General features: G+C 49.5%; 1 protein-coding gene across 27 annotated transcripts in view; it reads right to left on the bottom strand.

The window, feature by feature from the left end:
* MICAL3 (microtubule associated monooxygenase, calponin and LIM domain containing 3) overlaps positions 1–21791 on the bottom strand; it is a 191369-nt gene that overhangs the window by 81140 nt on the left and 88438 nt on the right. For 26 of the 27 annotated variants that reach the window (XR_009505258.1, XM_059934970.1, XM_059934971.1 and 23 more), the window contains 12 exons: positions 18923–19261; positions 16699–16906; positions 14762–14878; positions 14256–14357; positions 13575–13730; positions 12518–12618; positions 10275–10532; positions 9818–9933; positions 7081–7207; positions 6101–6197; positions 3626–3773; positions 1114–1310 (listed from right to left, as the gene is read on the bottom strand). Coding sequence is in view for 26 of the 27 variants with exons in the window: in XM_059934970.1 (XP_059790953.1) it covers positions 1114–1310; positions 3626–3773; positions 6101–6197; positions 7081–7207; positions 9818–9933; positions 10275–10532; positions 12518–12618; positions 13575–13730; positions 14256–14357; positions 14762–14878; positions 16699–16906; positions 18923–19186 (1891 nt within the window). In the remaining variant the exon portion in view is untranslated. Of the gene's footprint in view, positions 1–1113; positions 1311–1620; positions 1834–3625; positions 3774–6100; positions 6198–7080; positions 7208–9817; positions 9934–10274; positions 10533–12517; positions 12619–13574; positions 13731–14255; positions 14358–14761; positions 14879–16698; positions 16907–18922; positions 19262–21791 lie in introns of those variants that run through there. The other variant, XM_059934995.1, reaches the window with a different exon arrangement.

Here is a 21791-nt window from a genome sequence, read left to right as displayed (position 1 = left end):
CTCCACTTTCGCTTTTCAGACGCTGCAATCTGCCTGTGCTTGCTGGTTACAACACAGTGCCGAAGCCTCACTTCAAGATGAAAAGTTCAGGTCGGGAGAGAAAGGGAGGGGTGTCGGGGGGAGGAGACAGGACTCGGGTCACGGGTTCAGGGTGTGCTTGTTGATGTCAGAGTTGTGCATCTCTGTTGTAAGAACTGCATCTCTAATGAGAGAAAGCCACAGATGTCTACAGATACCTACAAGTACATGGGCTAGAAGCACTGGAGAATGGTACCTAAACTCTGTGGGTTCCAATGTTTTATTCGTAACAATAGTAGTGTTGAAATAATAATTGAAACTAATAATACATTGCTAACATTTGTTTAAGTGCTTCCATTCGCCAAACACTCTTCTTAGTGTATTACAATCTAGCCATGTACATGTTATCCCCACTTTACAGATGGGGAAACTGAGGCACAGGGAAGTTTAGTGACTTTAGGTGGAGGAAATGGGATGTAAACCAGGTCAGGTACCATGGTCAACACTTGTAAGCATCATGACGCTGACTCAGTCTGTTTTCTGATAGCCTGAGGGTCAAGGGAAGATGTCTGGAAACACTAAAAGGTAGGAGAAGAAAGAGAAGCCAGAGAAGGAACAGTTACAGAAGAAAGAGAACGAAGCAAGTATAGTCCGGGATCACAGAAGCCAAGAGAAAGAGAGAATTTCAAGAGAAAGGACGTCATTCCAAGTGCCGAACAACGCAGAACAGACGGGTGTCTGAGAGGTGAGAGAGGAGGGAAGAATATGCATCTGGTGATTCTTCACGACCACGGACAACAGTTTTGGCCGGGTTGCAAAGTGTCACAAGATTAGGCAGTGACGAAGTCCAGGCCACAGCAAAAGCACCTTTTCAAAAAGTCTGGTTCTGAGAGAAAGGGAAGGAGGGTGGTGGAGTCAAGGACAAGGCTCTAGACGGGAATGCTCATGGCCTCCACAACTGCAGGTCTGCTGAGCAAGACCTGGGTCAGAACAAGGGGCTGACAACAGCGCAGAGAAGCGGGTCTGCTGGAAGAAGGGGCACGGGGGAAGGAGAGGCAGGGGAGCCGCACGGCAGCACCCCTGGGGGGCCCTTACCTCGGGAGGGGAGCGAGTCCCTGAACATCTCGTAGAACTGGGTCAGGTACATCACCATGGACAGCTTGTCCGGCTCCCCCACCGAGGCCATCTCTCTGCCTGTCATGATGGGAGAAATGCCCAGCTCCTTCTCAGCAATATCAAAGGCCAGCTGGTTATTCTTCTCCACATTTTGCTCATCCAAAGAATCAAAATCTCTGAGAAACAGGACAAGGAAAACGTGTCAAGATGGGCTGCTTGTCCCCAGACCAGAAAACACGGTATCACAGAGTCATCATTATTTCTTGGTCTTTCAGCTAAAATCCAGGGCGCAGGCCTCACTGAAATCGGAGAGCAAACCTGTCTCACTTCTGTCTCCCTCCTTTTACTAACGAAATGCAAATCATCCTCAGGGAGAAGAAAGGATTAACAATCTACCCATAAGAGAAAAGAGGGGAAAAGTTGGAAAACATAACATTTTTTTTTTAAACACTTTTTAATTTTATTTATTTATTTATTTATTTATGGCTGTGTTGGGTCTTCGTTTCTGTGCGAGGGCTTTCTCCAGTTGCGGCAAGCGGGGGCCACTCTTCATCGTGGTGCGCAGGCCTCTCACTATCGCAGCCTCTCTTGTTGCGGAACACAGGCTCCAGACGCGCAGGCTCAGTAGTTGCGGCTCACGGGCCTAGTTGCTCCGCGGCATGTGGGATCTTCCCAGACCAGGGCTCGAACCCGTGTCTCCTGCATTAGCAGGCAGATTCTCAACCACTGAGCCACCAGGGAAGCCCGGAAAACATAACATTTTATCAGTAACATAAAGTTCTTACTAAAATGTAAGCTCAAGAAAAGGAATTGTTTTTGTTATGTTTCTCCTGTGCCCCGCGTATGGTCTGCATGTATTAAACTTATGCTCAATAACAATAAAGGTCCTATTTGGATCAGGCTGTGTCTAAAGGCTTGGAACCATCACCCCCTGTGTCCTTTGGAGCTGACAAGCTGTTGATGTACTAAATCAGCTCTGGTGAATCTTACTCAGCCTTCCCCTCTAATTCAAAGGGAAATTCCAAAACTTTCCTCAAAAGATTTCTCCACTGCTAAATTTCCTGAGTTTTCCTAAGTATTTAGATTAACAAACATTTCCCACTGGGTTTCAGGCTTCTTGCTATTCAATCAAGTAAAGACTGACAGCATCCTTCTTTAGGTGATTTCAGATTAACTGGGCAGGCCTTATTTTGTGTTAACCTGCTGACTCTGCAACCGTTTTTCATTTTTTAAACTCCTTCTCTCTGTATATTAAGCCTACTAAACTATGGGCGCCTCATCCTGAGTGACGTCACAGCAGCCTGAACGGTGCCAAATTAGCTACTCACGGCTCTGTGCACCGTCAGGAGGAAACGCCCGGGCCCCCGGCAGCCTTCGGTCCATTCCCACAGGAGCGTGTCCCCTCCGCGCCAGGCTCCCTTCAGGGACTCTGTCCTGCCCTCCCCCTTCTGTCCTGCCCTCCCTCTGGACTAGGGCTGACTTGCCTGGCCCTTCTCCTGAGCACTTCTGTGTCATCCACTGTCGTCGTTCTCAGGCTGCCCCCTGCCCCCCGGAGGGGTCAATAAGCCCTACTTCAACTTAATTTTCACCAGTCTCGGCATGAGCTAAGGGACAGGGGCACAGAGGTCACTTCCGCTTATCAAGCACGTCAGCACCCCCACTCCTAAGCACTAGGTGAGGCTCCTTTCTTTTATTAACATAAAAAAGAGCCAGGTCTTTCAGGATTCCTTAAGTAATCATTAGAACAAAACAAGTACACAAAAATGGGCCCGTAAGTGGACCTAATGATGAAAGGACAGGCAGCCAAAATAATGCCATGTGCTCTGCTCGTTTCTGAATCTTCTTGTTTGGCTTCCACAGTAACGAATGCCTACGGGGAGATCTGGGTGCACCGGTCACCACAGCTGACCTGGGTCATTCTGTCATACTAGTCTGCATTTAGGTGAGTACAGAATGACCAAAAGAGGAGATGTCACCGCACAGGTGCAAAAGGCCACCTGAGTGTTACAGGCCTAACAGAGCATGCTTGCAAAAAGTGCAAGAGACCAGAGACAATGCCGACAAGCCCCGGTGAATGGAGGAAGTGCTCTGCTGGTAGTGACACACGTGCCTTCAGCCCACACTCCGGCCAGGCTTTCCTCGTGACCAGCAGCACTGGACAGAGAGCTGGCCGAACGCAGAGCTCAGCCTGGGGCCAAGAAACAGAGTTTTCCTTCGTGTGATGTTAACAGGTCCAGGGGGTGTTATAACCAGTTTTCCACCTTTTGAGTGCTGAGACTTTACAAACAGCTAATCATTCCTGAATTGAGCTACATAATGCCTAACAGACACAGCTTTAAATATAACTATAAATCAAAATTAGTGACTGACTTCCAGAAGAAGTATCTTATATCCGTATCTCGTTCTAGGAAAAGGTACAGAGTTTGGCCGCTCGGAAGCAGGGCACTCGCAAGTCCTGCGGAAATACAGATGAAGAAGAGTCTGGACTCACATCAGATCAGGGCGGTATCTGTGGATGATGGCACACAGGGCCAGGCCGCTCTTCCACGACATGGTGAGGTCCGTCACGTTCACCCCAGCGTAGCCATCTGTCTGCCGCTGGCACCAACCCAGCAGTTTGCTGGAACGAGCCACAGACTCTAAAACAACAACGTTATTATTGGAAGTGTGGTCACTTGGTAGCTTTGATAGAGAATCCACATAACCAGGTTGAAAAAATACTGAAGGCAAGGACAAAATAGTCGTCACTGGTTTTCAAAAGTAAGAAGTTATTTAACTGGCATCATAAGAGTGGAATTTAATTTAATTTTTTTTTTGGCTGTGCGGCGCGGCTTGTGGAATCTTAGTTCCCCGACCAGGGATCAAACCCGGGCCCACAGCAATGAAATTGCAGAGTCCTAACCACTGGACTGCCAGGGAATTCCCATGGAATTTATGGTAGACAAGAAACTACCAATTTATCCAGACTCTGAGGTCAACATCCATGCCCCAAGAGAATGAGAGATCACAAGTGAGTGCTGTGGATCCTCTCACGCTGAAGCCCAGGGTCCCAGCCACTCTCCAGGACAGGGACGTAGAGGGAAGGGTGCCACCTGCTGAGCTGTCACCCTCACACGTGATGGCTCTAAGATTTCCCTGGAGAGTTGTCTGGCAGGTGGCGGAGGAAACGCCTTCCCTTCAAAGTAACATTGGGAGCACCCGAGAAGAAACGTTCCATTCCACCTAGCAGCACGTTAAACACTTGCTCTCACACTTTCCAAGGTACCGAGCAATCTGCCAAGTGAAGAAACTTTGCAGGACCACACAGGCAAGGCCAAGGATGCCAGATCAGGCCAGGCTTGGCACTCAGTATGACAAGTGGTCACGTCTTGAAAAACTCAACACATAGACACACATACTGGGACGTTTTCCAGTCACTGATGTGTCTTCTAAAACACGAAGAGCCTTTATAAAAAACCGTTTTTCATGATCACATCAGAAGAGCTCTGATATAGAACATTTAGAAGAATCTGTGAACTCCGATTTGTGTCCAAGAAAGTCTGTTCCTTACCTTAAGGAGCTGAAAACACTTAACCTTATACTAAGCCATTTGTACATAACAAATTTGTGAACATAACAAAATTAAAACTGCATATCTAAAAATCCCGTTTCACTTCAGTCTTTCAGGGAAAATGTATCCTGAAATGACACAGAGAACTACTGCTGGTGTCATCCTCATAAGTCTCCTGGCTTCAGAAATTCACTTTATTCAGATGTCTCCCAAGTCTGTGTATCCACTGATCCAATACGTACTGGACGACTTCAATATTCCAGGCTCTAGAATAACAGTGAACAAAGACACACTCTCTGGGCACTTCCCTGGCGGTCCAGTGGTTAGGACTCCGCGCTCTCACTGCCAAGGGCCCAGGTTCAATCTGTGGTCGGGGAACTAAGATCCCGCGAGCCGTGCGGTGCTGCCATAAATAAATAATGGTCTCTGCTTTCAAGGAGATGACACCCCAGTGGAGGAAGATGAAAATGTTTCCAGCTGCCTGCTGGTGGTCACATCTGCCTTGACATCCCAACAGCACGTCAAATTCAAAATGCCCGTGACAGAGCTCAAATCTTCTCAGCCCCGAGTCCTTGTTCAGACTCTGCCAGTGCTTCTGGCTCCTTAATGCTCTCGGCAGCCACTTCTGACGCCCCGCTGCACGCCAGGTGTTGCAGCGAACACCCCAACACGCCCCCGAGTCCTCGCAGCCAGCATGAGGTGGGCATGGTTACCCCCACTTTGCACACACAGAAACCCAAGTTCAGAGACGCTACGTATGCTGTCAAGCCACATGCTTCACGGACGGGCACAGCTGGACCGGACGTGGTCTCCCTTCTCATCCGCGGCATCAACACCGGACCGGCCAGCATGACCACTGGCGCACTTCTAAACTACCTGCTCTGCCCTGTTGCCCTTCTCTGTCCCAGCTCACCTGCAGCTGGCCGGTCACTCTCCTTTTAAAGAACTCTTCAGGGGCCTGCACAGCACAGGCTCCGCCTCCATCACTGTGTCCTGCAGCCGTCGTGGTCCTCAGCTAAGAGGCCACTGCTTCTTCTGTAAAGCCTTCCCTCAAAACCTTGGTCTGCGTGTGTGCTCCCAAGTCCGCCACCCCCCGCCCTCTCAACAGCGCCGAATCCGATTTCTCTTTACACCCTCGTGACGCCTTAGACCAGGTTTCCCAGCCTCGACAGCACTGCTGCTTTAGGCAGTTGATCCTTCGCCGTGGGGCTGACTTGTGTACCACTGGGGGCAGAGCAGTAGCAACACCCCCAGTCCTGACACCCAAAAATGTCTCCAGACACGACCAAACGTCCCCTGGGGGCAAACCACCTCCGGTGAGAACCATGTACGTGAGAGCCGGTACTGTGCACACCAAGAGCTCAGCCGATTACACAGAACGCTCTCGACGGCGGAAAGGCCATCACCAGGACTCACCATTGCGGGCCAGTTTTGGGGTAGTTCGGGAATTCACGAGGTTCTCCATCTCCAGATGAATATCTTTTGTTTCTCCAGTATCATACAGATGGCGCACCTGGCAGGAAGTTTACAAGTCGTAAAGAAGGAAAATCACATACCAAGTAACAAATTCCCTACTGAGATCACACTGACTGAAGTGGAAGGCTGGGGAAAGTGTAGTCAGAAGGTATAACGCCAACCTTAATCCTTTCTGGGATACGGTGGGTCACGTACACACAAATGCACGTGAACTGTAAGAACCTGTGCCCAGAGACAGCCACGGAGGGCCCTCGCACAGTCTCTGCTGGGCCATTACTGCCGCCCAGTGAAAGCGGGTTTCCCCCACAAACACAGAGGCCTGGATGTAAAGTGAATAAAAAATTACTCTAGAACACAGGCAAATGCGTTGAACGGGCTGCTTTCTCAGCATTGTTGGGCTCCCTGGGGTTATTATGCTTTGTAAAATGTCACTCTCAGTGCAGTAACAAGGCTTTAGACATTCTGAGTTGGCCGGCAGTATCTTTTACTTGCAGAGGGCCTTATCTTTCCAAGTTCTCTCAAGTGACCCGTGCTGTCTGCCTGAACAACGATCCTGGGAGCAGCAGGGATGGTGACCTCCATGGTACAGATGGGGAAACAAGTTCAGGGAAGGTGAGCGGTGGCCCCCGGGTCACGGTGACCGGTGGCAGTGACGCAGGTGCTTGCTGCACGTCCTGACTAGAGAACGAGGGCTGAGCTCCTGCACCGTCCACGGGAACCAGGAGATGGGACAGAGCCCTCCGGTCACCAGACAACCCGCTGCCCCAGCTGGTCAGTCTGCTGACAGCAGATGCCTCCCTCAGCCAACTGAGGAAGACGTCTGCTTGGATTGTGAAGGAACGCTGGGTGCGCCGGTATTCACGGCGTCTGACTGGTCCTGACCGTGGCCGGGACACGGATGACGGGCCAGGGGCGCTTACCTGGCTTGGCCGGAGGAAGCTGACGTTCATGTTGGGGTATCTGGTGACGGGGTCTATGCTGTACTGGCTGAAGTTCTTGCTCACATTCTCGGGGGTGGTCTGAGGCAGCAACCTATAAATGCTTTCCCTGCAACGACGAACAGCAGTGCGCTCAGAGCGGTGACGGCACCAGAAGCTCCTCCCTCTCCTTTGATAATATTTCTATTTTCTGACAGTCCAGGGTGGGACAAGTCCTCCTCCTTGAAGGGTTGCCTCCAACCCCCCATCAGCCCTGGCTTCCCATCCCCACCATCTCAATGATCCCACCAGCACCAGACTGTTAGGGGCCAAGGAGAAGGGCAAGTCCACTGCTGTGGGCAGGGAGCCAAGCCTCACTCTACTTTACTGCTGCGCTGTTTTAGCAAGTAGGCCAATGTTTAATTTTTAAGAAAATCACTGATGAAAAAAACTTGCCACCAAATTTACCCAGAGTACCTTAGGTAACAGACTTAAAAAATGGTATCGACCACTAATTTCATCCAGCAAATCCTCTTTCTCTAGTTCTGGTCAAGGCACTTTTTCTTTATTAGCAAGCAAATCCGAGACCTCACCTCATCTGCAATTATCTGCTTCACAATACCTGACCGTTGAGAGTCAATGTTCACAAGCACTTTGTTGTTTCCCTTTGGATTCGAAGTCACTTTTAATTTCCTCTCTTATGTTAGTACATCCCTTGCTACCACACTGATTTCATTAGTACAAGTCTCTCTAGTTTAAGGACAGGAAGATTAAATGCACTATTTTCATGTATTGGGTTGGCCAAAAAGTGCCTTCGGTTTTTAAGTAAAAACTAAAGACACATTTTTCATTTTCACCAAGAACTTTACTGAACAACGTATTTACCCTTTTGTTCCACTACCTTCTGCCATTTTTCAGACAACTTCATAATTCCATCTTCCCAAAACTTTTTATCTTTTTGAGCAAACAACTGTTCCAGGTGGCTTTTACAGTCTTCCAGGGAACTGAAATTTTTTCCATTAAGAGAATTTCGTAAAGACCAAAATAAATGGAAATCCAAAGGTGCAATGTCTAGTGAATATAGCAGATGAATCAGAACTTCCCAGCCAAGCTGTAACAGTTTTTGCCTGGCCATCAAAGAAACATGTGGTCTTGCGTTATCCTGATGGAAGCGTATGCGTTTTCTGTTGACTAATTCCAGACGCTTTTTGTCGAGTGCCACTTTCAGTTGGTCTAACTGGGAGCAGTACTTGTTGGAATTAATCGTTGGGTTTTCCAGAAGGAGCTCATAATAGAGGACTCCCTTCCAATCCCACCATTTACACAACATCACTTTCTTTGGATGAAGACTGGCCTTTGGTGTGGTTGGTGGTGGTTCATTTCGCTTGCCCCACGATCTCTTCCGTTCCACATTATGGGACAATATCCACTTCTCATCGTCTGTCACAACTTGTTTTAAAAACGGAATTTTTTGCTACGTTTAAGTAGAGAATCACATGAGGAAATATGGTCAAGAAGGTTTTTTTCGCTTAACTTATGTGGAACCCAAACATCAAAGCGATTAACATAACCAAGCTGGTGCAGATGATTTTCAACGCTTGATTTGGATACTTTGAGTATGTTGGCTATCTCCCTCGTGGTGTAACGTTGATTGTTCTCAATTAATGTCTCGATTTGATCACTATCAACTTCAACTGGTCTATCCAACCGTGGAGCATCGTCCAGCGAGAAATCTCCAGCACAAAACTTTGCAAACCACCTTTGACATGTTCAATCCGTCACAGCACCTTCTCCATACACTGCACAAATCTTTTTTTGTGTTTCAGTTGTGTTTTTACCTTTCTCGAAATGATAAAGCATAATATGCTGAAAATGTTGCTTTTTTTCTTCCATCTTCAATATTAAAATGGCTACACAAAAATTCACCAATTTTGATGTCTTTTTTTTTAATTTTTAAATTTTATTTTATTTACTTATTTATTTTTGGCTGCGCTGGGTCTTCGTTGCTGCACGCAGGCTTTCTCTAGTTCTGGCGAGCAGGGTCTACTCTTCATTGCAGTGTGTGAGCTTCTCATTGTGGTGGCTTCTCTTGTTGTGGAGCACGGGCTCTAGGTGCACGGGCTTCAGTAGTTGTGGCACGTGGGCTCAGTAGTTGTGGCTCGAGGGCTCTACAGTGCAGGCTCAGTAGCTGTGGTGCACGGGCTTAGTTGCTCTGTGGCATGTGGGATCTTCCCGGACCAGGGCTAGAACCCGTGTCCCCTGCATTGGCAGGCGGATTCTTAACCACTGCGCCACCAGGGAAGTCCCAATAAGTCTTTTTTAAAATGCAGGCTGATATGACAGCTGTCACATACAATCTAACAAAATTGTTTCGAATGAAGTTAAAGACAACTAAGTGCTACTAGAGCCATCTTAGGGAAAAAACCGAATGAATCTTTTGGCCAATAGAAATTTATTTGTTCATGTAGCTGACACAAAGGAATCAGAGAGTGTCCGTCAATGTTACACAAAGATTCAGATACCACTCATCAGTAACAAATTTGATTTGAAAGGGATAAGAGAACATCACTTAGATTATATAATCTTTAGGTTTCTATGATTTTATGAATACCTATCTTGCCTTCCCTCTCCTAAACATAAAAACATCATTAATGAAGAAGGAAAGAGAAACCTGAACTCTGCCTGAGGAGAAAACCACTGACCCTCCTGTGTCACCGCGGAAGGACGCCCCTCCGGTTACCTCTCTGCCAGGACTTCCAAGGGGCTCCTTCCCAGAGACCAACTGCGCACCATCCAGGCCGAGTCCATAGCAGCTAGAAAGCCCCGGGCTATTCCTGTTCCCATTGGCCAAAAAGGCTACAGAAACAGAAAACAAAGAATTAACCTGAATTACCTTTTAAAAGAGGGAAACTAAACTAAGGAGGAGAGAAAGAGTTTGCTGTTGAAGAGCAGCTGTACCCTGCCCTTCCCTTCCCTACTTCACAACCTGCAGATGGGCAAGTCACAAAGCCTGCGGAACTGCCACCCACAGTGGCAAGCCTGGGCTCCCCGTGGCCTGGGGCCCTCCCCTGTACACTAGACCGCGTGGCGGCATAGACACTTGCTCCCCAGCTGGGACCCCAGAGCTGCCCCTCAGTGCGATGCCCCCTCGCCAGGCCTCCAACCTGAACTGCCACCTCCTGCTGCTCAGCACTCACCTCCAGAAGGCTGTCCCCTACCAGGGCCACCAGCAGCTGGTGGCCACTGTGCTCCCGCACCAGGGCCGCGTTCTCGGAGGCGTACATGCACGTGAAGTCGAACATGGCCACATCAGGCTGCCCGTAGTGGTTGATGGCGAAGTCCAGGGAGGGCAGCTGCTGCTGGGTGGAGAAGTCAGCCGCCTCCCGGGCATAGCTCAGCAGGGCCTCCTGGTCCACATTCTCCCGGGAGAGCAGGAGCTCCGTGTCGGCGTAGTCCTGTCTCCAGAGGGAGAAGAGGCTCGATGGAAACGCCCAGGCAGGGGCACAAGAGCCCACCGGCCACAGCCACGCTGCGCGTGCCAGACGGAACCTAGTTCCGCAGCCTTCCCCTCCCTGTTCCAAAAGCAGTCTTCTATGCAAACTCAAAAGAAAAGGGGGGGAGGCTGTTTCTAAAGGAACACAGGTTTTGCTGCCTAGAAACAGAGCCCCCGCTTTTCCATTTACTTGGAACAAGTCACTGCTTCTTCAGTCTAGTCCACTCCACCTCACGGAGTTGCTCTGAATACCAAATACAATGATTTAATGTGATGGTGCTCTGTAAACTGAAAAGCATTCATAGTTCAGGCTGCTATCAGCAATCACCATCTTCTGGGCAACAGCTGGACCTACACGGGACACTCAACCTTGCATAGCTCATCGAACCCAAAGGAAGAACCTTAAAGCTTCAGTGCCAGAGGGATGAGGAGGTGGGGGCAATAGGAGTCCTGGGGGCCGGGAAGAAACCCACTGAAAATGGAACAGAAGTTTTCAAAACAATACACAAGATTCTGAAAGGCCCCACAGTAATCCACCAACAAAGAAAAACAATGATGAGAGAAAAAGGGCTTTCCACAGAAAGGATCGAGAAACTCCTTTTCTGTTTTGGAGGCTCCTGGCACACTGAGCCAAGTCTTTCTTCTCAAGTGGGACCTAAGCTTTCCAAGTGCCCCTGATGATACTTTCCGCTGGCACTACAAGATGTAAAAGCCAAACACAAATACTCAGGTTGGTCCCGGAAACTGTTTGTTCAACACTTAGTAAGTGGCAACCGTGGGCTCCAAGTCTTAGCTTAGTCCCAAGGCGTACCAGGGGTTCACCGGCTATTTCTTACTGATAAAGCATCCAGCCAAATATATCTTGCTCATGCTTTTGGCAGAATGGGCTGTGCCCACTGCTCTGTCCTGTTCTCCTCATACGCATAAAGGGCCACGGGGCTGAGACACAGACACGAGGCCCACGAGCTCCCAGCTCCCCAGCACCGCCTGCAGACAAGGCAGCACCATAACTCAGACTGAAGTCACCCGACTCATCATCATGCTGCAAAGACAAAGGACACCCTGAAATTCAGCCGCCAGTCTGCGCTGGGAACTGCACAGGCCTGAATCACCGCATCTGGTGCCTCTTCTCTCCACTCATCACACAGGGACAGTAATTCTCAAATCCAGACCAACAAGACCAAGCAAGACTTAAGAAACTCTCCTTAAGGAGCCATCCTTAAGGAGCCTGTGGTTCTCTGAGTCCATATTCTGATCATCATCTCAGGGAATGTCATACAATTAGTCATCTGGAAAAAAGGCTTAGCTGGCCCTGGCTCTGGGTGAACAAGAGCCCTCACTGTCAGCCCATAAAGAGGTCCAAATATAGCCCGATCCAGGCACTGTAACCGTACCTGCAGCAAAACCAGAACCGTTCTCAGGCTCCCACAAACACCAGTTTTTGCTTCTTGGTCTAACTCCCTTCCCTCTATAACCCCCTCCCAAAAGATGACCTATTAACCAACCAATAATCGGTCACATATGGAACTCACCATAACCACAAACAGAATCACCTGAAATTAAAATGAATATTTATGCATGAAATGCTATCTGAGATTTGCTTTGCACAGCCCGAAGTGGGAGTGGGGAGTGGGCTGGGCTACTCCTGGGACAGTGCTGGCCACGTGCTGACAACTGCTAATGCTGGATAACAGGCACATTGGGGTTCATCACACAAGTCTCTCCACTTCTGTTCACGCTTGAAATTTTCCATAATAAAAGATTTTTTAAAAAGTTAAACTAAAAAACATCAGAGGAGTACAAAGTACATGGTCCCAGGAGACGAGTGAGGCACTCATTTTCATCCCCTTGCAGGAAAAAACTCATCAGACAATAAAATTCTTTCTCTTGGTAATCACATGACCCAGTACAACATAAAAAGAGGTTTAAAAGAAATCCGTGACTCACATGCAGTATCACCCCTTTGTCCAGTAAACTCTGCTTTTTGGCTGTCATAACAAAATAGTGTGTGTCATCTTTGTAGTAGACGATGTTCTCCAAATCGATCCCTGCCAACAGAGAACAAACGTGCACGTAAGGGTCTGCTGAGATGAAGGTGGGTTAGGGCAGCCAGAGAGACTGTACTGGCCCACAGAGACCAGGGTTGTGGAACTCCAGACAGGGAAAGAGAAAATAAAAAAGGCACCTGAGCCTGATCCTCACTTCCTGCATATTTGTTCACGAAAAGGGGGGAGCTCTGGTTATCCTCACACTACTCTGCATTCACCCGACACCCTGTTATCCTAGCAACAGCAATCAATCGGAAGCAGAAACACGAGGATGGGAAGAAAGGAGAGGTTAACCTCTAGTAAGAGGGTTTGAGTCAGTTCTCAGGTTAAACCTCTCTGATGCTCGTCAGGGCAACGGGGGAATCTCCTAGGCTCTCACGGGCAGGACAGACAACTGGACGCCTGGAAGTACAGAGTGCACTACTGGCTCTTTAAGTCGATTAACCTGAAAAACAGATGCAAGGGGAAGAAACCACGTTCTTTCAGAAAACAGGTAAGTGGAATTTGCCACACATTTTTGTTGCAGCAAAATGTCTAAGTGAATCCATCTATTCACAAGCTATCATACAACAACCTCATTTCTATCTAGCACGTGGTTTACTTCAAAGCCAAACAAACTCAGGAAAAAGAAGACACACTCAACACCTAGAGTCAGGTTCTCAACAAACCAGAGCTCCCCTCCAACAGCCGACGGCGTCAGGCACCACCGTGCAGAGCCGGGCAGGGGGAAGGGCTGGAGGAGCAGCCCATCCCTGCAATGAGGACACAGGACACCAGAGTAGGAGACGGAGACACAGAAAGCACACGCTCAGAACGAAGCACGGGAGTGAAGAAGGAGCAGAGGGGCAAACAACACAGCAGTAACACCGATGACCCCCCCACCAAACCCTCCAAGAGAAAGATCATAAGCGGTATTTAAATTCTATCCTTTTTGCTGTGGAGGCATTGACACCAACCTGTGGCTTCCCTCAGTTCCTGGAAAAATTTCTGGTTGAATATAAAAGCCACACCACTGATCTCTTCCACTTTGGCTTCTGCTGTTGTATTTCGGTTAATAAAATTTGCTGTAATGGCAATGGCCAGTTTGCCACGAAATTCTTTCCGACGAAATCCTGGAAGGAAAGAAATTTTCAGAGGTGGCAAAAGCTGGCTAAAGAAGGAAGATCATGTCACACAGGAGGGGTGCTGAGGAAGACATTAGGGAATATGGGGGATGGGAATCAATGGGAAGATTTTAGGGCAGCTCTCCTCTACCTGGAAATAAGGTGTTTACCTCCCAAAGACTGTAACAATCCAGGAAAGACGTCAAAGTCACCCACAACTAACACACCGCTGGAAATCTGACGGACCAGAAGAGTACTCAGTACGAGGGCTTCCGTTTCATAAAAAGGGATGCCGTCTGCTTTAATAACTTAGGTTTAATCCTGCAATGTTCCCTGCTCACGGGTGGCTTGTCTCCCTGTGCCCTGGGGAAGTGGCCCAGTACCAGCTGGCGGGGCGAAGATGGGGCCTGCCGTTCACCCAGCCTAGGCAGCGCACGCGTGAGGATTCTCAGGAGTGGGGCCTCTGAAGACACAAGCTCTTGGCAGGGTTCCTCCACATGAAGCAGGTGAAGGAGAGAGGAGCATTGCCCGTACCTTCCAAGGTGTTCCTGCGGCCATCCCCTCCAATGATCACTTCAAACTCATATTCTGATACAGGATGGGTTTTGGGGTGCACCAGGGCCCGCCAACCTATCCCTGTGGACGAAAAGTCAAAATGAAGGTTATCACCCAGACCCATTCATACATCTAAGACATCTCTAGGTACCCAGGTGGGCAGACTGCACAAAACCCCACGCCAAAAACACACCAGGCGTAAAAGCATGGGGTACAAACCAAAGAAAGAAGCCTCGAGGAAGGCTCACAAAGGAACGTCCCCACCACACGACTTCCTATAACGAATCCAAGCACCTGTAATGTCTAATACTATGTCAGAGGCCTCCTCATTAGTCAAAAGTCCCTCCAAAGGCACAGGCTGTGCAAATGGAGACACTCCTTTAACTAGCTCTGAAAACAACCCTCAGATTCCTCTCTTCTCCCTGGATCTCATCTCTCCTCACCTCTTCAAGGCCCTTTTATCCCTCCTTCATTTGTTCACTCACGTTCATTTTCTTGGTCCTCAGGAGGCTCCACAAGTCCTTGGAATTCCACGTTGACATGGATTTCAATGCCTAGGATCAATGCTACTTTCAAAAGTATTAGTTGAAGCTGACGGATACCTGGGTGAACAGGAAGATTACAGGAGTGAGGGCCCACCGGGGGGGAGAGGACCAGTCAGCATCACTGCCCCGGTCCCCCCATCCACCAACGCAGAGTTTATCCAGATGCTCAAAGCCACCTACAGCAGGCGGCTTTTCCGAGCCATGCTCCATAGCGTCTTCCTTTCTTTCTCAAGGGCAAATACAACTCAGTGCAAGAGACGTTCTAGAGAGACACGCAGGCCTACCTCTCAAAAGCTCTGAGACAGAAGGAGACTCTCCCTTCCATCCTCCCTGACACAGAGCCACAGTGACCGAGCAGCACCTACGATGCTGACAGGACTCACCACAGGAGGCAGAAGATAGGCACCCCCAGGGGTGCTTCCAACTGGATACAAAGGGCTGCCCTGCTTCCTGAATTGCCCACGGCATCTCTCTCTCAGCCTGTTCCCTCACTGATCTTCACACACTCTTACCGCTGAGAGGGGATCCCTGAAACCAGCCTTAGTCTCTTACCATTCCCCCTCCCACCACTGGTCTACGGCTGCAGAAACTAAGGCTCAAAATGATTGAAAATCTTGCTCATTATCATAGTGAGACTTATTTATTTGTTCAGTGTCCAATGAGTAGTTCCCAGGTGCCAGACACGGACGGCCCCAGGTACACTGAGAGAAAGTCTGGGCCCTGATGTGGGACCCTCTCAGCTCCAAGACAAATCCTGCCACACACAAGGCAGACAAGTCCGCTGACACACTGACCTCGGTCCTCTGTTAACACCGACTGCCTACAGGCTGTGACCAATGTGCTAGGAATACGTGCTAGTCCTCCACGCAGCCGTCTCGGCTATCTCCCCCACTTTCCACCCTTCCACGTCACACTCCCAAAGACTTGTTAAATCCCCTGCTAGCGCATCTCATTCCTGCAGACGGCTGCTACCCAGTACAGCCCGACAGATGCACAGAGTGCTTCTGCTGCCGGCGGAATGTGGCATCTGCTGGCCAGCGTCTGATAAACTGGCACAACTGCTTCAAAGAGCAAAGGGTTGAGTAGCTGAATGTTTACAGGACACATCTGAGGAGCTCAGAACAACAGTTCCTTGATAAGCCTGTCCTGCAATCATTAATGGTGATCAACAGACAAGACTTCAACTTCATAATGTAGACAACAGTCTGTTCTGAACCGCTTTTCAGAGCAGCATGAAAACAAAAGCACCGTCTGCATTAACTTCTACTGCCTCGAGCACAGGCCCAGGCTGAGCTTGGAGGGGACAGGAGGAGAGCAGGAGCCCCCCACGCTGCAGACCTCACGAGAATCACTCGGGCAAAGGGATCCCGCTATCTACTTGCCATTCACAGCCAGACTAGGAGTCTGCTTCTTCCACCACTGTGGCTCCCCAGGACCATCCCCAGAGTGTTTTTTCTCACATTAGGAGAGTACCCACCTAGCACATCACAGCAAGCCACATACCTCGTGCTTCTCCCATCGGACTAAGAGCCACCAGAGGGTCAAAGCCCAAACTGGCAGTCTGTTTCCTAGCCTGGCCCCAATCCTATCCCACCCACTGCCAGTGCTCAGTAAGCGCTCAGGACGTTAGAATTCCTTAAGCTAAACTCATTTCATAGGAGACACACTGGTAGTTAAGAATCTCAGGTTACAGAACCACTGGAGGGCAGGTATTTTGACTCCAAGCTGAGTGTGTTTTCTACACAGTAGATACTAAGGACGTCAGCACACACTGGGCTGCTGAGTACGAATTCCTCCGGTAATCTGCCTGCCTCTTTCTCCTGAAAAATGAGTAGAGGGTAGGGGTGGGATCCTACAGGAGAACTGATTTTACTTACTGATGTGGTCGATGGCTCCAGCACAGAACTTGCCGTAGAACTTCTTGGCACCCAGGCCTCGCAGATCGTGTATGGTGAATGGCCAGAGATGCAAGACATTGTTGCGGGAGAAGGCATCTCGTTTCTCAATCACGACCACCTTAGCTCCCAATAAGGATAAATCGATGGCTGTGCGGAGACCGCAGGGGCCAGCTCCAATGATGAGACACTGAAAAACACAGCTGCTTTCAGGGCGAAGGCAGCACCTCTTGAGCGCATAACCACCATTCCCTAAAGCCCCCCAGTAGGGCTATGCTCCCCATGACCAAGAAACCTTCAAACCCATCCGGGTCAGAGCTGAGTGCCTGCAATGGCTTCACAGAAAAGCTGTGGGCGCTCTGGATGGAGAAGACTTAACTGTAAGTGCTGGACAGAAACTCAGGCACCTGCAGATCACATTACCTGGGTCCTCACATCAACACACAATATGAAGATCACATCTCATCTCTCAACAACAGGAGGAAACCTTCTGGAAGGTTTCTAAGTCAAGCAGATCTCTGTCCACGGAGGCACAGATCATTAAATACACAGCCAAGCAATCTTAGGGTCCTGGAATGGACCTACCACTTGAGAGACTCCCAGGTGGTAATTTTCAAGAGCCAAAGATTTATGTGCAGAAAAGAATTCTAAAATCACCAACTTTAGACTGAAAATCCAGGGAAATGATCTTGAAGATCCATATTCTAGAGAAGTACTCAGGGTGAGACTGTACACTTATCTTAACTAGTTGGCATGCACGTTCAGAAGAAAGACATGCACTGTTTCTGGCTTCCGATTCCTTTTATCCTTTTATTCTTTTTCCATATAAATTTACTTATTTATTTATTCCATATAAATTTTTTTCCATATAAATTTATTTATTTATATTTTTAATTTTTATTTTTAATTTAAATTTTAATTTAATTTTATATTTTTAATTTTTATTTATATTTTTATATTTTTAATTTATTTATATTTTTATATTTTATATTTTTTATTTTGGCTGTGTTGGGTCTTCGTTGCTGTGCATGGGCTTTCTCTAGTTGCGGCGAGCGGGGGCTACTCTTCGTTGTGGTGCGTGGGCTTCTCATTGTGGTGGCTTCTCTTGTTGCGGAGCATGGGCTCTAGGTGCGCGGGCTTCAGTAGTTGTGGCTCGCGGGCTCTAGAGCGCAGGCTCAGTCGTTGTGGCACGCAGGCTTAGTTGCTCCGCGGCATGTGGGATCTTCCCGGACCAGTGCTCAAACCCATGTCCCTTGCACTGGCAGGCAGATTCTTAACCCCCGTACCACCAGGGAAGCCCCTCCAATGCAGCCAAAAATAAATAAATAAATTTATATATATATATATAAAAACTCTAGAGCGCACTTGAATTACTTGCATTTTGTGGATGAATATCTACCCAAATGCAAACCAACACAGGGCAAGTTAAGGCTCCTGAAAGGACAGTAACAACAGTCATAAAGTCATCTGCAACTTCATTTCCCTGCTAGCTTTTCCGAACTTCTCACAGAAAGTGCTCTTACTAAGGAGAAGAGCAGGAATGTATTACCTTTCTCCTCTCCCCACGCCTCCCCCTGCACAGGTGACTGCGCATCTCGGATCTTTCCCCAGGCCTACCCGTTTCATGGAAACTCTATTTCTCTCGATTGTGAAGAAAGCAAAAGAAATACTTTAGTTTACAAAGCCCTTGCTTATCAAGATAGACCTCTGGAAAATGGATGAAAAGAGGTCTGAAGCCTGTGGGAAGAAAATCCCCAAATTGGCAAATACTCTACACCTTACCAGAGGCTGAGTCTGGAACAATGACTTTGCCCAGCACCAGGCTGCCACGGTCAGACAGGACACTGACAGGGCCTGGCTACCTCTTTGCTCAGAGGCCTACATCCTCCTAACAGTCTGAGATTCAACTAGAATCTCAGCAAAATCAAACAACTCCTACGGTGTTTGACTTCAGGGTTGTTCTCAGTAGCTGACACCCCGAATGTTCCTATGTGAATCCACGGGATAAGAATGGGGCACACAGAACAGTCGAATGAACGAACACAGGTAGTGGATCCACAAAGTTCTGCCGCAGTGTGAGCTTGACGGCCTCCCTAGGCTGTGGCCTAAGCAGCCTTGTCCTCACCAGGCTACCTCCACCCAATGCTCTCTCCTTCTCCAGCTGAGTCCTTGGGTCAGTGCCCAGGGCCTGGGCGGCCGCCCCTACCTTAGTGTTAGTGCACGCCTTTCCCTTCTTGTAGTCTTTGTGGCTGCCCCGCTTGTCCAGCTTTGCCCAGAGGGCCTTGGCTCTCCAGTAGTTGAGCTTGGACTTGAGCTTGTGGTAAAAGGAGCGGTGGTCCTTAGGCTTCAGTTCCAGGTGGTCGCAGAGCTCTTGGAAGGCCTTGAGGGTCCCCTTGCAAGTGGTGGCCTGCACGAACCGGTCAAAGAGGATGTGAGCCCGATTTGTCGCCTCGTTCTTACATTCCTCCATGTCTCCCCACTCTCAGGCCCCTGACAAATGGGGCAGTGGGGGGGCTGTTGATCCACCTGACGCCGTCACGTTAATCTAATAAAGAAAGAAAGAGGAACGGTTAGCAAATCCAAAGCTGCATCTAGAAACGTTTTCTAGGAGACATAACTCTTTCCAGAGTGCACTTCCTAAGTGTTGCAGGCGTTCGTTACACAAGCGTAATAAGCTGCCGGTCCTCTAGACTCCAGGCACCGTCTGAGACACCGCGGATGGAGAAATGAGGAAGACTGCGGTTGCTTTCAAGGCTCTTACAGTTTAGCGGGTGAATAGAAGCTTAGATGTGCCCTGCTAAGTGTCAGAGAGAGGCTCAAGGGATGTGGGAACACAGGGGAAGAGCGCCTACATCATGGGGGAGGGACCCTCATCCAGGATGAGCCTCTGAGGGACGACAGCTGAGGGTTTCAGGATGAATTAGTGTCCGCCAGGCAGGCAGAAAGCACAGGACGTGGAAAAGGAAGTAAACTGGAAGGCCTGCAAGGGACTCTTACAGACGAAAGGGTCAGGGATGTCTCCCGTGGAGTGAGTGGTGAGCCCAGGCCGAGGGATTACAAACAGAAGCCCTCATCTGTGGCGGGTACCCTGTTACAGCTGAGCTGCCTCAGTGGAGGGGCTCACCAGGCAGTCGGCTGAGTCGGCTCGGGGGGCACAGCACACAGGTGGTAGCTGACCTGTGAAGGCTGGTCAGATGACACGGGGGAGCCCTGGGCTCCGGGGGAGACCTGGACTCAGCGAGGGAGGGGCTGGCAGCCAAGGACGAGCGCTCTGAAGAGCTTCTGAGGCGCAGCGGAGAGGTCTGAGAGCAGAGCCAAGGTCGGCGTTTAGGGGCTGAAGTCCTGCCATGCAGACGGCACGTGGCAGGTAGGAGGATTTTACAGCCATTCCATTTTGCCCACAAAGAAACCTGACAGCAGTAATGATGCTGTCTATACCTCCCACTTATCAAAAACCTCCAGCACCTACCAGCCTACGTTTGCTGGGAGAAGCTTCAAGAAGGGAGGGGCCCCGCATGCGCTCCTTCACCCACTCCCTGCCTTGGGTCTGTACCACGCTTACTTGTCATCACTACGGAGAACTGTTGCTGGGGGCGGGAGGCAAAGGGCCAGAGGCTGGAACAGGGCGAGCAGAGAAGCAGGGCAGGGCAACAAGACGAGCAGCACCTCGGCCCTGGGTCCACGCGCGCCGGGCCCGGGCTGCCCCACTCGGCCTCAGTTCTCCCTCGCGTTAGATGAGGTGAGAGTGGACGCCCGGCGTTCAGTGTGGGAAAACCCTCCCAGCCACAGGGCTCACGCCCGGGGCTCCAGGCGACTTCCCGCCGGGTGACAAACAGGGCTGCGCCAGAGCTCTGCTTTAAAGAGGACCTGCTCGTGGAGATGGCAGGGGATGGAGGAAGGGAGCTGCTGATCTACTGTGTTGGGGGAGGAGGGGTGGAAGCGAGAAGTGACCCACTGTTTAGTGAACCAGCCCAGGGCAAAGGGAGCCACCAAACTATGTGCTGATGAGACCCTCTGCTTGCCTCCCCAGGCCTGGAAGAGCCCCACGTCCCATCCTGAAGCTCTTACAGGCGGGAGAAGCCCCCTTGGGAAGCGGGAATAAGATTCTGCTTCTTTCCACACTTTACCACGTATTATAAGGTTGAACTGAACCAACTGGAGGTGTGGGTGGTTTCCTGAGAGAAGGCAATACCTAAATACCAGGAACTGCCACTTTCCTCTTGTGTTTTCTGTGTCAACAGACACAGCACTTGTTCTGTGGAGGCCGAGGTGAAGATGCTAATTCTTTACCTGAAACACACTGACTTGGCTTCTCATCTCAAATACATCACTAACTCAACAACCCCTCCTATGCACACTGCTGAACAACAGCTTGTCCCAATAGCCACGTGGCCAAGAGTCCAACAAGAAATGGAATTAACTGGAACTAACCTTCAGTTTCCCCTAAATAAAAGTTTATTCTAGGTAGCGCTAAGCAGCAAGATAAATAAAGTTTCTAAAAAGAGCCCATTCTTCTTCTTACAAGTCAATGCTTATCCTAGAAACTGCAGGTAGTCAAAAGACGGCTTGTAAGTGGCAGAGAAAACCAAACGTGCTCACCCAGAAGCAGAAGAAAGGGTAATAACCCACGACTAGAAACAAGGGTCCCGGGTGTTGCCCGTCGGGGCCTCTGCGGCTTTATTTGCTTTGCTCGTGAGGCCAGCAGACAGCGCTCCTGCCCCTGCGTGCCCCACCTGTATGCACAGCTCTCTCGAACTCCACCAGAGTCACAGTGTTTAGAAAGCTTTGAACACACCGGCTCTGATCTCTCTGCCTCTCGTCAAGAAAGAAAATGATTTTTCTTTGTTCCTAAACAGCAGCAGCCACCTTCCACTCCCTGCCAGGATCTGGAGCCCGAGGCACCACCGTGTTCTAGCTGACACCAACACGCTCAAGATCCTGCGACATGCGTTTCTAAAGGCCTTTCCCCTGTCTCACCCCACCCTAAAAGAGTCTCGGCATTTATTTTCAAAGAAGAATTCTGATCTGTGGGCTAACACCCCCTTGGTTGGCTGTAGCCCTCCCTGTTTGAAACA

The sequence above is a fragment of the Balaenoptera ricei genome, chromosome 10 (genome assembly GCF_028023285.1).
Source record: "Balaenoptera ricei isolate mBalRic1 chromosome 10, mBalRic1.hap2, whole genome shotgun sequence".
NCBI classification, from domain to species: domain Eukaryota; kingdom Metazoa; phylum Chordata; class Mammalia; order Artiodactyla; family Balaenopteridae; genus Balaenoptera; species Balaenoptera ricei.
Note: the sequence above shows the minus strand (reverse complement) of the source record. Positions and strands in the feature narration are given on the sequence as shown.